The sequence below is a fragment of the Tauraco erythrolophus genome, chromosome 29 (assembly GCF_009769465.1).
Source record: "Tauraco erythrolophus isolate bTauEry1 chromosome 29, bTauEry1.pri, whole genome shotgun sequence".
NCBI classification, from domain to species: domain Eukaryota; kingdom Metazoa; phylum Chordata; class Aves; order Musophagiformes; family Musophagidae; genus Tauraco; species Tauraco erythrolophus.
In genome coordinates, this window is record NC_141493.1 from 2273831 (window position 1) to 2289166 (window position 15336).

Genomic DNA, 15336 nt, shown 5'->3' on the forward strand with positions numbered 1-15336 from the left:
ACGGCACCGGTGAGCATGGAACAGGGGAAAACATGGAAACCTGCTACCAGCACAATCCTGCCCACGGCTCTGGCACTCGCTCCCTGATAAGGTTTTGTTTCCAAGCCGTGCCATCTGTGGATGGGCACGGCTTGGAGGGAGGTCCGGCTCCGGCACGCTCCCTGCCACCACTCCTCCCAGTGATGGGGTGGCTTCTGGAGTGACTCTGCAGTGGGGTCCCACGCACAGTCTGAAGCTTTTCCTTGCAAGACTTTCTCCAGGGTCTGAGACATCCCATCCCGGATCAGTTACGAGCTCGGGACGCCGGTGTTTTTCTGGCCGTCCTTCCCACCTGCTCACTGTCTAGCTACAACGCCTCTGTAACATCTCTTTCTTCCCTGCATGGATATATTATTTATAAACACAAAAGAACCTTCACTAAAAACCAGCTTCTACTTTTTTATTTAGAAAACTTCCAAAGGAAAGAAACTTTTTTCCGACAGCCAAACGCTCACCGCCCTGGGCTGGATGGCACTGCCCGTGCCCGCTGCTCGCAGGGGAGCTGCCCAGTCCACTTTCCTCCTTCGGCTGGAGCAAAGTGTTGGGAGTCACCGACACATAAACGATGAGAAGCTGGATGCTGTAACGCACTCAGTGTTACTCATCTCAGGTGTTCTTTAAAGTACAGATAAAGACAGCTGGCTGGCTAAGACACAAGAGGTCTTCACCCTTGCCACGGAGTAAGAGTGTGGACTCAGCTAAACCATCCCACTCCCCATGCCCGGCTGAAAGCGAGGAGAATGACATTTTGTCACAGGGACGTGAACTATTACCTCTTTAGGAAGGGCTGATTCCTAACCTGACAGCATCCCTTGTGATGATACACATCCCTAAAGCACACGGTTATGACAAACGCTCGCTATGGCTCATAAGACAACGTTGGTACTTACTTTTTCAAAGGCTCTATGACTGTCTTTTGGATCTGATTCACCTGTCGAAAGCAAAAGGGATGATTATATGTCAGGCTTGTTGAAGAAGCTTGTTTGCACAACGGTACATGTTTGCACAGTGCCTACCATAGGATGATGTGGGCTTCTGAGCACAACCACAATGCCCTTTAACCAAAAAAGAGCAAACTTCTCCCATGTTCTCAGGATGAGCTGAAATCCCCAGTACAACCAGAGGCAGAAGGAGAGTAAGGTTATAGAGAAATTCACGTGGGACGCATCTCAGAGACAACGACAAAAAGGGAAGGAGGAGGCACCAACCGCACCTCGGCACACCCTGGTCTCCCCTTCTTCAGCCAAACCCATACTCACCTTCTCCTGGTTGAAAGAGTCCATCCTCTTCATCGCTGTGTCGAAGGCAGTGACCATCTCCAGGAAGCTGGGCTCCTGTTCACACAGGGGGTTAGACAGCAGGTCCGAAGAGATCTTGACGGCTGACTTGGACATGGCTGCGGGCAGCGGGAGCAGAGAGCATGCAAAGGAAAGCAGAGAGGGTCAGGTCTCAGTGGCTGCCTGGTGGGACGGCCACACAACCCCTCACTGCCAGGGCTGGCTCCTGCAAAGGGTGACCGTGGGCAAAAATTGGGGACTTCGGCCACCGAAAAGGTTTTAGCACGACTTTTGATAAAGTCGTCACGACTTTTTTGATATCCCTGTTCCTTGCAGGGGGGTTGGACTAGATGACCTTTGAAGGTCCCTTCCAGCCCTAACCATTCTATGATTCTATGACTTTCCAGGAAGATATTCACTGTTGGTTGAGGGAAAAGAAAGGAAGAGCCACCAATTCATTCACGTAAACACCCAGAGAACTGTTTTTATCTAAGTTCAGTCTGAACCACTCCGATGTACGGCTTGTGATGTTGCCAGAAATAATACCAGACTAACAAAAGCACTGTTCGCTTCAAAAAAATGTAGATGGGGTTTTTTATACGTCTTTTCTCGACAGACTATTAAGTGTCACTCTCAGTCTCAACTACAGCTCTTCCACAATGAGAAAAAAGTCACAGTCCATTAAGCCTTTCAAATGGTTTCACAAAAATATATATTTTGAAGTGGATTTAGTGCTGGTGGAAAAGGACCAGACTGACAGGACTGGAAGATGAGGTTTCTCTTTTACTCTCAAAATAGGCACCACACAAGCAGCAGAGACACAAGCTGGCTAAGCACTTTCCCTCAACGAGCCTAAATTTTCTGCCCGTGGAGACCAATCCCACAAACCAGGGGCAAATGCAAAGGCTGAAGTCTCTTCAGACCCCGAGACCACCACCACGAAATCCAGAAACACCAGGTCACGCTCTGACAGGCTTCAGTTCCCATCTCACCAGACACTTTTGCTTGTTTTCCATCAGACACAGCTCTCTTCCTATCCACACACTTGGTCTTCAAAGGGAAAATTAAATCCCTATGACAGGACCACTACAAAAGAGCAAGAAAATAGCCAAGGTACAGAATGGAAAAAAAGATGAATAAAAAGGCAAGCAGCAATATAAATGGGAATAAAGAAGAAAAAAAAAGAGTCACGGGTACTAAAAAAAAATTTAAAAATGTTCTTTTTCGTCAGCACTGTTGCTGGAAGTTATTCCAGTTTAAGATCAGAAAGCCAGATGCTTGAGCCGTGCTACAGATGAGCTTTGGAAAGATTCCTACTGCACTCACTCAGATATTAAAAGTTAAAGTCATCTGAATAATGGGGCTTAAGATCATAAATCAAGGGGTTAAACATTCTGATTTAAAGGTTACACACAATTATACAGAGAGCTCAGAAGCTAAATAGCTGGGAAGCTCAACGCAGAACGAGACACTAACTACGGAATAACAAAGCTACCGTATCCGTCCATTATCCAAACATTAAGGGTTTAGGCATTTAAACCTTTAAACAGATGGGATATAATCCATATGTGTGACCACATCTGAGGAAGGATTTGTGCCAAAACGGGACGGAGTTAACAACGGCAGAACTCCTTCAGCTGGGAGAAAAATTAGCTTCCCTTCACAAGGAGAGGACTGAAAGCGTACTGCAGCGAGAGGAGCTGCGGCGAGCAGCGGGGTCATGCCAGGAGGCCAAAAAATGGGGCTTTTCAGGAATGTCCAGTGAGACTTTGGGCCAGGCGCTGCCCCTGCATCACTGACCTCACCTGGACAGCTCTGAAAAACCCGCTGGGGTGGGCTCCGTGGTTCCCAGGGCGGCTTTGCGGACACTCTGCATCCCCGACGAGCCGGGACCTCGGGAGGGCATCCCCCGGTCCCACCTCCACGTGCTCCATCTTTAGACTCAACAGGCACATCGCTGGTGTGGGAGAGGAGAGGAGAGCATCGCCTGCCCCATGGGGTGGGCTTCAGGAGGGTCTGTACTGCACTTTGCTAATAAAACATGCGGGAGGCGATTCCAATTAAAAGGAAGCGACTTTGGAGAGTCACTGCTTGTTTGAATCGTGACAAAAGGAGCGGAGAACAGCCAGGCACGCTCCGGAGAGCACAACTGAGCCACGGTGATCCAGTGGGTCACCTGCATCTCATTCCAAAAGGACAGCTTTTGTCTCCAACTAAAGAACATCCTCCTGCTCCTTAAGATCTTATTTTCTTTGGAAAGAGGTTGGGGAAGGGGGTTAGTGATCTTTAGCCACAGGACAAGAGAGTGCTGCTAATAACCCGTACCCTGGTGCCAGCCACACTGCTGCAGCTGGCAGGGCAGCAGGCGAGCCTCGCCGGAACATTTCCGTGCAGACGGAGGAATCGGTCTCGTTTGGAGCCGAGTCTGTTTTGGCAGAAGGTGGAGACTCGAGCCACCAGGTCCAGTTTGCTAGGGAGTGTTCGCAGGCAGTGAATAATCAAACCCCTCGGCACAGAGGTACAGTGGAAGAAATAAGACACTCCAGAGGACACACCACCACTGATGCACTGCCATCCTCGTCGGATAGGGGGGCTGGATGTTGGCTGAGCAAGCAGTTATCTCTCCTCTCGGGAATGGGCACTGCCAGGTGAGGAAAGCAGTCCTCAGTGCTTGATCCGATCTGCCTCCTTTTCCTTCACCCATCCCTCACCAGACCACATTCAAAATCTTCCCTTACACTCATGATTTCATGCCTTTAAATGAGAAATCAGATCTTACTGGATCTGGCCAAGGCTCATTTGTGACTCTGCCATGTAGCAGAACGGAAAAAGAAAGTCCTCCCACAGCTCCTCTGGGACTTGAAATGCTCCATATAAACAACGCCCACTGCAAGGGAGGGGAGGGGAATCCTTAACAAGGAAAAACTTACCAAGGATCCCTGACAATGACCAAAGTCCGCAGAAAGGGCAGTTTTCAGCCTGGAAAGGAGTCCTGGCAGCACCAGTTACTGGTGCCTTTCCCACCGCTCCCCCTGTGCAAGCACACGCATGTGCCAGCACGGTGCTGGGAAGGGTGGGAGAGCGCGGGCAAGAGCTGGGATCCGTGTTTGTGTCTGGCAATATCCGAGCACGCACACAGACATACACACAGGTGAGAGCCTGTATCATGGGAAGCCCCAAATTTGCCAGCCCTCCCGCTGGCAAAGCGCCCGCTGGGGCTCATTCCCACTCCTCTGCCCCTCTGTGAACCGAAATCCCACGAGATGAGTGTTGGACCAGTCCAGCCCACACCTGTTTGCGCTGGTGCATCTGCCTTGGCTCCGGAGCTGTGGGGGCCCGGTACAAACAGGGACTACTCCAAACCACACGCTGAGAAAAACCATCTGTGTTTAAAACAGCTCCTTGCCGCATGTTTCTGCAGGCTGCCCTGCTGGGTTCAGTAACCGGCATCCATCAAATCCACTTCTCCCAGCTCCGCTTCGCCAGATCGCTCCATCTCCTCTCTCCCTTTAAAGCCTGCGCCACGGGGTGCAGTCACACCAGTTCCCTACCGGAGAAGCTACGGGCGGAGCGGGCAGCAGGGATGGGACACCTGAAAGGCAGATGTCCGGCGGCGCAGGCAGCTGCGGCGGTACGCGCAGAGATGACTTGTTTATTGCTTCCGACATCGCCCACTGCCACGGAGCTAAGCCAAAGCGAGGGAACGGGCAGGGTTATTCCTGAACGAGAGCTGCTAGGTCAGCAGTTCATCCGTGAAACTACGTGGTGCTCCGAGGAGCCCCCAAAGCCTCGTCCCACCTTCCTTTGGCTTCAGATCACATGAGATGCCCTCAACTCGAGCGGATGAATATGCATCGCTCGACACCGTAGGCTCAGCTGGAGACTGCTCCTGCCTGCCTAACACGAGAGCCGGACTAATTACTCCTATTTTTTGGTTGTAGAAACTGAGGCAAAGAAAAGAAAGTGACTTGTCCAAGGCCACACAGCAAGCTGCAGCTCCAGAGACAGGGACTATGCCCGTAACACACTTTCTGTTCCCTTGGTTGAGATACTGCTCGGCAGCCCTCATGCAGATGGCCTTGTAACTAAGCAAACTGAGTGGGACTGAGATCTAGATTTGTTTTCCAGGCTTGTCACAGATTACTCATGTGATCTTGAGAAAGTCACTTCATCTCTTTGTGGCCAAGTTCACAGTCTATGTATCCTACAGTCACATACCCAAGTCTGCATCTGTGCTTTTCTTCATATCCTTCTGAAGTTTTTTGGTCTGATCTTCCAATCTGAAAGATGGGAGAACAAGGCAAAGTCTGAATCTTGGAAAGAAACAAACCGAAGCGTATCATACATGCAACAAATCATTTACGGGCTGAATATGCTGGCTTCTGTTCTGAGTTAAAAATATCCAGGCGAGGCTCTGTGCAGTTCAGCGCTGCCCAACCTTTCCTGGTTGTTTTCAGATAGTTTTCGACCTTTTCAAGTTGGTGATCCCTTATTCAAAGTCACATATTTTCTTAAGTCCTCACACTTACCACAAATGGTAAAGCCAAATGCTTCCAGATGATAAGTGTGAGCTTATGTGACACAGCCAGGATGGTAAAGCCAGTATTTGTCCTCAGAGGTGTCGAGCTGTTCAGCGACCCCACGGTTTTCTGGCAATTTTACACTCTTTACTTTAGAGCTGCCATAATCTGCAAACCTCAACCTCACTGCAAATACTTCTTAGGACACCTTTGAACACTCAGCCACCAGAGAAACTCTGAAGAATTAGAAATTACAGGGCAGCGAGTGATTTGCTGGGAAGAGCAAAACTGGCTAAAATTTCCTGGGAAGACGCAATAAGAGGGCACAAGGGAGAAGCATGCTACTGTTCCTGTTTTACCAGTGTGGTTGATACTTACTGCTGAAGCTTCCCATATTCCCTTTCAAAGTCTCTCTCCACCTGTGGAAAGAAGAGATGGAAATCAGCTCAAAGGTATTGCGGCAGAGCCTGGAGTGGCAACTACCTGCGCAGGGAAACTTGTCCTCAGGAAATGCCTACGTGAACCCACGGAAGCACAAGCTGCAGCTATAATGGGAGTTACGCATCAAAAGTAAATCAAGTCTTGGGTTTTTTTTTTTCTTCAGATTCTCTCAGAGCAAAAGACACCACCACCAACTGCGTCAGCTCATTCCCAGGATGTGCTCCAGCACACGAATTGGAAGCTGACAGAGTAAATGGGAATGCCTTAAGAGCAGAGAGATGGCAACTCCGCACGCGCTGACACAGGCGCCCACGGCTCCGCTCGGTGCTGCCGGGGGCCGGGTCCGCGTTCTCTTCCAGAGGCACCACGGTCCCAGCAGCTGAGAGGAGCCACTTCTCCTCCAGCCCCACGCTGGGTCTGACTGTGGCTGGCTGCCACATCCCACCCAGCCGCTCTCTCCTTCCCCGTCCTCAACAGGATGGGTTTTCTCCCCCTAAACCCCTCGAGCCATCACTCAGCCCTCCAGTCTCCGCAGTATTTGCCCCCCTGGATAACGCTCCTTCTTCCTGCGGTAGCTCCCTCCGATGGAACACTCTGGCTGGAGCACTGGCCCAAGCGGACTGCGGCACCTGGCGCAGGGAGGAGAAACCTGTGCTGGCAAAGAGCGCAGAGCTGAGGAACAGCCTTCTCCCGATGCTACATCAATGACTGCTTCCTCCTACTTGCTATCTGGCAGCAAATCTCCAGCGATACGAGATATTTTAAGGAACTTTCCTTCCATGCTGACTGTTTTAACACACACTTAAACATTCATTCCACACCTCGCCGACCAAATAAGCAAATGGATTTCAATTGACCAGCCAAGAGTAAATACATGCGCTTTTGTTGTCATGGGATCAAAACTAGGTTCATTTGTGTTGTCAAGCTACCATGCTATTAAGGAAACGCTAAGTGTTGCAAGCAGCCAGGACTAGAAGGATCCAAAGGTTTGTTCCAAATCTTCATGCTGTCCTCGGGATTTCAAACCCAGGCTCGATGTAACAGCATGACGTGAAACCAGAACGCTTAATAGGGACGTTTGCTTTTCAATCAAAATTGCTATTAAAAGACCAGTATTTTAGGATGGAGCCCAGCAATCCCAGCGTTCTTGAAACCTTCTTTTCCAAATATCTTTTCAGTCTGCACTTTCAGACACAATTAAACTCCGCAGCGATGCAACCGGCTCAATCTGAAGGCAGCCAAGCTCCAGCCCCATCCCCAGTGGACAGCTGTCCATCCCATCAGCTCCCACCATCCGGGAGACGCATGCTGGCTCTCCCTGCCGACGAAAAACCTCCGCCGAGCTCCAACTCGTTTGCGTGGCTGCTAAAAATGGTCGCTGGGGAACAGGCATGGAGCAGTGTGGGGGCAGCTCACACGACTTCTGCCCGGTTCACAGTTCTGCAGAAATCCGCAGCAGCTGGTGCCTGGAGGTCAGGTAACCAGCACAGAGTAAAAAATCACCCTCCATTTCTACGGCTGTTCCGGCTGCTAAAATAACCAGGGAGTATTGCACTCTATTTATACACCTTACGTGTGAATTGTTTTGGTTGCAAACCAGAGAGGGTCGGGCACGACTCAAAAAAATGTCCTTTGAAGGCTGGTGGTATCCTTCCCCTGGCACAAAGCTCCAGCCAGAGCTCTCCACGTTCTTCCTTGTGTCCGCTCAGCAATCAGTCCCTCCAAGAACCAGAGCTTTTGGCCAGGAAACTAAACCACCTGTAAAGATTCAGGGTATTTTTGCTGTTTGATTCCCCCATTTTGCTTTGAGGCGGCGTCGCCTGATGGATACAAGGGAAGGCAAAACTTCATCCCACAACCCTCTGGGTGATGTGAACCCCCAACTTTTCCAGGGCTCCCAAGCTCCCCCAAAACACCCAACCCAGTTTGCCCGTGAGCTTTTCTACATGTGATGGAAGTGAATCTACAAGGCAGCACTTGGGCTGCCCGGCCTGACTCACTTCTCCAGTGCCATCTACGCAGAGACAGCTGCCCAAGGATTGCTCTTATTTTTCACGCCCACAGTAGCAACTGGCTACCAGTCATCACAGTCTGCGGGCTGATGTAGCCCTCCCCGCCACCGCCGCTCCCGTTTGCATCGCAGCAGCCCAGATACACGGCACGAGCAGTGAAGAGCGGGGCCCCCCCCCGGGCATTAGAGAAGACCCACTCTCACGTGCTCCCACCGCGCGGGTTTGCAGGTGGCAGCGACGGGCAGATCGGAGACGTGCCAGGAGGACAAGCGGAGAGCAAGCCAAGCACGTTTCGCAGAGCACACAGTAATTCCCGCTCCCAGGAGCTATCATCAACGGCCACACATAGCCGACACTTACGGCGAAAGGCTAGGGATAGGATTATCACGTTAAGAGTAACGAGAACAAGAAGTACAGGCAAGAAAATTACAATATCCTGAAGGGAAGCTTCCGTAATATTAAAATAATCCCACTTCTCCGCAGTCTCTTTCTGAAAACTCAAAAATCAAAACGCGTTTCTGTATCGAACGCTTTTTCTTCCAGGCATATGGGCTAGTTAATGCAAGATCCCTCGTCTCTGAGTTTTTATTTAAACCTACATAAAGAACGGCGAGTTCTTAAAAGCACTGAAATAAAACGACGTTCTTCTTTTTCACCCAGTTATTTTTGTTTGCAAACACCGGGCCTTCCACCGGCGATAACATCCCTCCTGCTTTAAGGGCAACAGCATAATCGACACCACGGTTACAAGGCAACGAAGCGAGACCAAAGCCAATACTACAAAGAGATGGAAATAAGGGACTGTGATGAACCTTCTTACTCCCCTGAGGTTAATTTCTTTTCCTGGAGGAGGAGGACTAGCTGATTTCCACATGTTCCAGTGGTCTCAGCCTCTTCATGGGTCTTGGGAAAAAGAAGGAAGCAAATGCTTCCTCCTCCCTTCTCTCCAAAAGAAAGAAACCCATATAATTAGGCCAGAAATTCTGCTATAACCTGGAACTTCTGCCATTCCATCAAGCAAGAGGAGATCCAAGGCAGAATTTGTGCAAGTAACGTGGGTGAATATTTGCTTTGTGGCCGACAGCAGAGCCCCGAGCCGAAGCAATGCTGCGCAGTGCAGGTGTATCTCGGACTTCACCACCCAGCAAGCTCTCCAAACCCCCTCTGGCAAGAAAGCTTCCAAGAAAAACTGCTTAGGGGGCAGCTAAAAGAGAAAAAGGACGCACCTCCGAACCACAGAGACCGGTTAAGTCCCGCTGAAGATTGAAAGAAGAGAGTGAAAACGAGCAACATTATTTAACTGGTGTCACTTGACTTCACCCCACCATTTCTGCGACATTTACTCCGTTATTTTGGGATTTCCAGCTCGCTGGTGGAGCCCAATGGAAAGGCGCTGACGGCCGGCAGCTGCAGTGGAATCCTCCTGCTCATGGAGCTCCTCCGTCCGACATCCCTGGGGAAGGCCGAGCTGCTGGGATGAGTCAAGGAAGGGAGGCTTGGCAGGCGTGCGGGCCCACAGCTCAGGTCTCCGCTCCCTGCCAAGCTGACTCACCCAAGGTTAGCCAGCGAGGAGGAGGAAGGCGAGCCATCTGAGTCAGCCCTGGCCAGAGTGCTGCTGAGGGAGGGAGGAAGGAAAGGAGGAAGGGGTAAAGCCTGGGTGATGTGAAAGGGCTGTGCACTGGGATGCCCCATCCCAAGAGGGGATGAGAGCTGGCTGGCTCTCCCAGCTTCCGACCCGGCTCCGTGCCCCGCGGGGACGTGCGGCCGGCTCTTCTTCCCGGCAACCTGCCGGCTCAGATAACCCAAGCCCCGGTGAAGAGCAGGGCACAACCTTGGGGTGACGCAGATGAACTTCAGCGAGCTGGAGCTGCAGGAGAACTCGGGAGACAACCGCAGCTCTGGTTCCAGCGTAACCTCTGCTTGGACAGAAGTTGTCCTGGGGGAGGGAAGAACATCTCTGCCGTAAGAGGCTTCACCGCTGCATCGGATTTGAGCAATAAACATTCTGCAGGGAGATATAATTCTAACAGGTTTAACTCCTATCACTGGGCATTAGTTTAATTGGGCTGTGCTGCTGTGTCCTCTGCAGCTCCACTGACAGCAGGTCCTCTCTGCGCATTAGATCCTCCCACCCGGCTCCCGGCCTCTCGGCAAGCCCGGTGACAGCTGCTCTTTTCAGGGGAGAGGAGGGGAGAGATTATGTTGTCTGGAATTGGATTTGCCCAGGTTAAGGTGGAAACAAAGCAGAGGCATGTCTGGGGGGTGGGAGATCACTTCAGTTCACCAGCCGATATTTTCTACGGGGGTTTCCTTCTACCTGAAGAGCTAAACTGTGGCTGACACCATGCCCTTCTTCAAAGGATCAGAAGCGAGTGGGCATACGGAGTCATGACTAATTCCCTCTGCAGCCTCGGCAAATTGCTTTTCAGTACTACTGCCGGCCTGGATTTGACACCGGCCCCAGCATCGTTTCATCAAGAAAAGAAAAAAGGCTCGCTGGAGAGCGAAGCCTCCCTCGGCAAAGCGATTCCTCCCTCTCCCGCGCTCCAGTTACGTGCCTCATGCAGAGCCAAACAAGTGAGATCCTAACAAATGCCTTTTTTTTTTTTTCCTCTCCTTTCCTCTTTTGTGGTCCAATCTCTGTGAGTGGGAGATTCTCTACCCGCAACCACTTCCCTTCTGATCGGCTTGGGATGCAGCCCTGGAGATGCCACACCTTCCCACTTCCTGCAGCGGGCTCCAGAGGCCAACATCTGGAATATCACAGACCTCGGCTGCTACCGCTGTTCCCAAAAGCCTGCACAGATGGAGTGTCTCAGCCTGCAACTGGGAGGTAAAGCTGGGGCCCTGGCGCTCGCTGAAGCTACAAAGCAGCCCCAACGCTTCCACACCACGACGCTGAACGCCTCGCTCCCAGGGGAGATGGGTGGTTTCCTGCCGTTTGTTCTTCTTTGAAGAGCTGCACTTTACACTTACTGTGAGGTTGCAAGGCTTCAGGCTTCCTGTTTTCTGGTTTCCATGTATCTGCTGCCCGGAGAGTATCATCATCATCATCATCGACACGCAGCAAGTGGAAGCCATTTAAAAATCGGCATCCGACTCTGAGCTGTTGACACAAAAACTTCTTGTTCTTCTTGGGGAAGCTGAGGAAAAGGAGGACAGAAGGAAGGACGGAAGGAAGGACGGAAGGAAGGAAGGAAGGAAGGAAGGAAGGAAGGAAGGAAGGAAGGAAGGAAGGAAGGAAGGAAGGAAGGAAGGAAGGAAGGAAGGAAGGAAGGAAGGAAGGAAGGAAGGAAGGAAGGAAAGAAAGGGAAAAGGCCTGGAAATGCTTGCGCTGCTGAATGAACCTTTGCCTGTCGGATATTCTGAGCTGTTCTATTTAATACACACACACACAAAAAAAATATATATATAAGCAATGCCTGCCAACTGCCTCAGAACAGCACATAGCAGCAGCTCAGGGGAAGGCAAGCTCTCAGAGGTGCAAACTCTGACTTCATCTGCACAGAACCCAAGCTCCTGCCGCAGCTTGGGGACAGCTGATTTCAGCAGCGATGGAGACAAGGTCTTTTGGACAAACCTTTTGTAACACTCAACACAGCAGGACGAGAGGAAAATCAGTAAGCACTGTCAAGAGAGAAAATATAGTCAACTTGGATGTGAGAACGGGTGGGATGGAGACGTCCAAGAAAGTTGGCCAAGACACCCAGAGCTGCAGAGCAGTTGGTTCTTGCAACAGCCTAGAAGGGCACCGGTGTTGGAAACACCGGGAAAGAGGACGAGAGGTAAAATTCCATGGAGCAAGACAACGTGGGGTCTCCTGAAATGAATGGCAATGGGTGCGAAGACCCAGGGCCGGTGGGCTGCCTTTCCTGGGAGACCGTAGGTCTTTCCTTCTGCCTTCTGGTCACCAGCTCCTGGAAAAAGGGCAGCTGAAGAGATGCAAGAAACATTGAGGGATTTTTATCCATCCTTGTCTTCATCGCCTGCCTGGCTTAAATTTTGTACTGACAGTTTGGAGCCGTTACAGAAAATTGCTGCTCTACGGCAGCAGACAAGTCCCAAATCCTTTAAAATAAAACATGACAATCAAGCCATAAAGGGAGTGGCAGATTTAGCCCTCTGCCTCCAGAGGAAAATGTCATGTCCCAAGGAGAAACTGCCCCGTAAACACGAGTGCCCACGCATCCTGAGGAATTAGCGGCGATGAGTGGCCCAGAGAGGAAGGATCAGAGATGTTAGTCTGTTCAAGGGATTAGGTCACCAATGCCCTTACAAAGACAAGGTCTCCACCGCGCTCGCCGGCGGGGCACTTATTTTAGAGCAGGTATGCAGGCTGGTTTTCAGGGACAGCTACGGTGAGGTCCCACAGCTTTTTTTGCACAGGACGAAGGCAAAGACCATCTGCTTAAGAAGGGAAAATACCACAGCCAGCTGCAAGCAACAGCACTTGGGATAGGAGTCTCAAACGCACGAGAATACAAAATGCTTTTTTAATTTGCTTTTAAAGCAAATGCTGTGCAGCACAAATTAATTCACGCCCGAGCACTAAGCATCTCAGCTTATAAGCCTTTCTTTGGAAACAGTTATATTCAGCGATCTGAACCACTCCTCCTCCTCCATCTGCTCAGAAAGGATGAACAAACAAGCCATTGCTGAAAGAAGGAAGGAAGGAAGGAAGCCCGTTCAGCCATCTCCAAGGAAAACTGTGCCAGACCAAGAGAGCTCTTCCCCCCAACCCCCCCCCCTACCAACCCCACAGAAAATAAAAAATAAAAAATAAAAAAAAGGAACAGATCCCAAACCAAAATACTCTCCCTGGTTGGGGCTCCCCCTCACTCCTCGCACGAGGAACCAAGCGCTGGTCACACGCGGCAACAGGTTCTGCTCGCTCACATCTCCTTCCCACGCAGGCACACGCTCACAAAATGGGACGAGTCAAAGTGCCGGCTTGACTCATCAGCCACATGATCAAAGGCTGGATCTAAAAAGGGGGAACTGGTTTACTCACTGTCTTGGGTACAATCTGTTTCTTGGGCTGCCCGATCTTGAACGGTATCCTGGAAAAGAGAGAAGAGGGAATGTGTAAGCCAGCGCTGCCGGCCCCAAACCGCCCAGCCCCGCGGCTCCCGTCCTCGGTGATGGGTTTTGGGGGGAGCAGGGCTTGTCCTGCGGCAGCAGCACCCCTTTCCGTGCAGCGTGCTCCCCCTCCAAGGGCTGGTGTCTCCCCCCGAGGCCACCACCTCCACCTCCAGCCGCAGCACAACCCTCTCCCCACCCTCCCACCGTCTCAGTAAGGCAAATAAATGCAATGGATGCTCCAAGCGTTCCTTGGCAAAATAAACAGCTGAAGAACACGCTATGTTTAAAAACAAATCCGAAGGGGAGGGAAAAAAAAAGAAATAATAATCACAAAAAAAATAACAAACCCTGTAAATATTTAGAAAGAGGATATTAAAAAAAGTAACAACCTGAGTGTCTGGAGCTGGGAGCTGCTTCAAAGGATTTTTCTGATACAACAGCTGTAGGAGCAGCTCACCTGCCAGCAGAACAGCTTCATTCTTAAAATCTTTAATATGGTTGCTAGTAAAATCTGGGTTACCTGAAGGATTTTCCCCACGCAAGCTAGCTCAAAGGTGAAGAGTACTCAAAATAAATTACACAACATATGTAAGGGTGGCTGGGTCAGATGGTTACAGCCACGCAACTGTCCTGAAAAATATGATTGGATTTCTTTCACCTACCAGTATAACAAAAATCCAGGAATGCAACTGCTGTTTTCAATGTATTTGATTAAGTTAAAGAGGTGCTGCTTGGTTAAAGCATCTCATCCAGAATCTCCCAATGCTTTCTGCATCGTACTGCTTTAATTAAAAAGAAAAATTTGGTTGCATAATGGAACCTTTTACGTATCTTTTCCCAGAGATGCCTCACCTAGAGCAAGACTATAGCTCACCGGCATCGGCACCCCATCCCAAATCACAGCATCATAGAATCACGGAATGGTTTGGGTTGGAAGGGACCTCACAGATCACTCAGTTCCAGCCCCCCTGCCATGGGCAGGGACACCTTCCACCACACCAGGTTGCCCAAAGCCTCATCCAACCTGGTCTTGAATCATGGAATGGTTTGGGTTGGAAGGGACCTTAAAGATCATCCAGCAAATCCACACCAGGAGCTTCCCGGGAAGGCGCCCGAGGCCCCTCTTGGACTAGTCCAAATTCCCACCCTGCTATCCAAAGTCTCAGCTAATAACACGTGTTTCAGGACTCTGGCTTGGCCGCTGGTCACGCTGCCTCTCCCAAGTCAGTGCCGGGCAGCAAACACAGGGCTGGTTCTCCGTTTGCTCCTCACCAGCTTTGCTGACAGGTTCCCAGCGCTGCTCTAACACTGCTCCATCGGACAACCGGAACCCCAGAAAACATTTTCATTAGTGCAACGTGCTGTAAAACCCAGCTAAAGCAATGCCACGCGATGGGAGACGATGAAGCGACACGCCATCCCCACGGACAAAGGAAATCCAAGATTATCCAACAACCCCATCCCGCCCAGCCCCTCTTCTGCCCATCTTTGCCGCTGTTTCCAAACCAACGGTGTAATTTGCCACCGGCAATAAACCGGGGCTGCGACCCGTGCGTGCCTCCCGAGCGGCTCAGGGAGCACAAGCCAACCTGAGTCACCAGGTTTAAATTTAAATTTTTCTGGAGAACTTCCTGTTTATGGTTCTATGGTTGGACCAATATAATTTTAGGTTGTTAACCCTTTCCAGCTCCTGTGGCAGGACCGGCAGCCATGAATCACACTTCTTTTATAAACAAACACTCGTCTGGTGTATAATTATCCTGTCAATAACTGGGTGTGTAGTGCTTTACAGGAAGAAAGTGAAAAAAAAAAGGATTTTTTCTTTGTGTTTTCCTACATGGGTCAAATATAAACTAAAACGAGGCACCTCCCTTACTCTCGCAGGCACAGGCTGTCCCATCCGCAGCCAGGTGCCGTCACTCGCCGTTTTGGGAAGTGATGGCATCAACCTATCTGGGTGGAAAG

At 50.6% G+C, this 15336-nt stretch overlaps 1 protein-coding gene across 2 annotated transcripts in view; it reads right to left on the reverse strand.

The window, feature by feature from the left end:
• Window positions 1-15336, reverse strand: part of BIN3 (bridging integrator 3) — a 40190-nt gene that overhangs the window by 16407 nt on the left and 8447 nt on the right. The window contains exons 2-6 of one of the 2 annotated variants that reach the window (XM_086628087.1): window positions 13301-13349; window positions 6215-6255; window positions 5535-5596; window positions 1299-1435; window positions 930-970 (exon numbers count right to left, since the gene is read on the reverse strand). In XM_086628087.1, coding sequence (XP_086484213.1) covers window positions 930-970; window positions 1299-1435; window positions 5535-5596; window positions 6215-6255; window positions 13301-13349 — 330 coding nt within the window. Of the gene's footprint in view, window positions 1-929; window positions 971-1298; window positions 1436-5534; window positions 5597-6214; window positions 6256-10120; window positions 10161-13300; window positions 13350-15336 lie in introns of those variants that run through there. The other variant, XM_086628088.1, reaches the window with a different exon arrangement.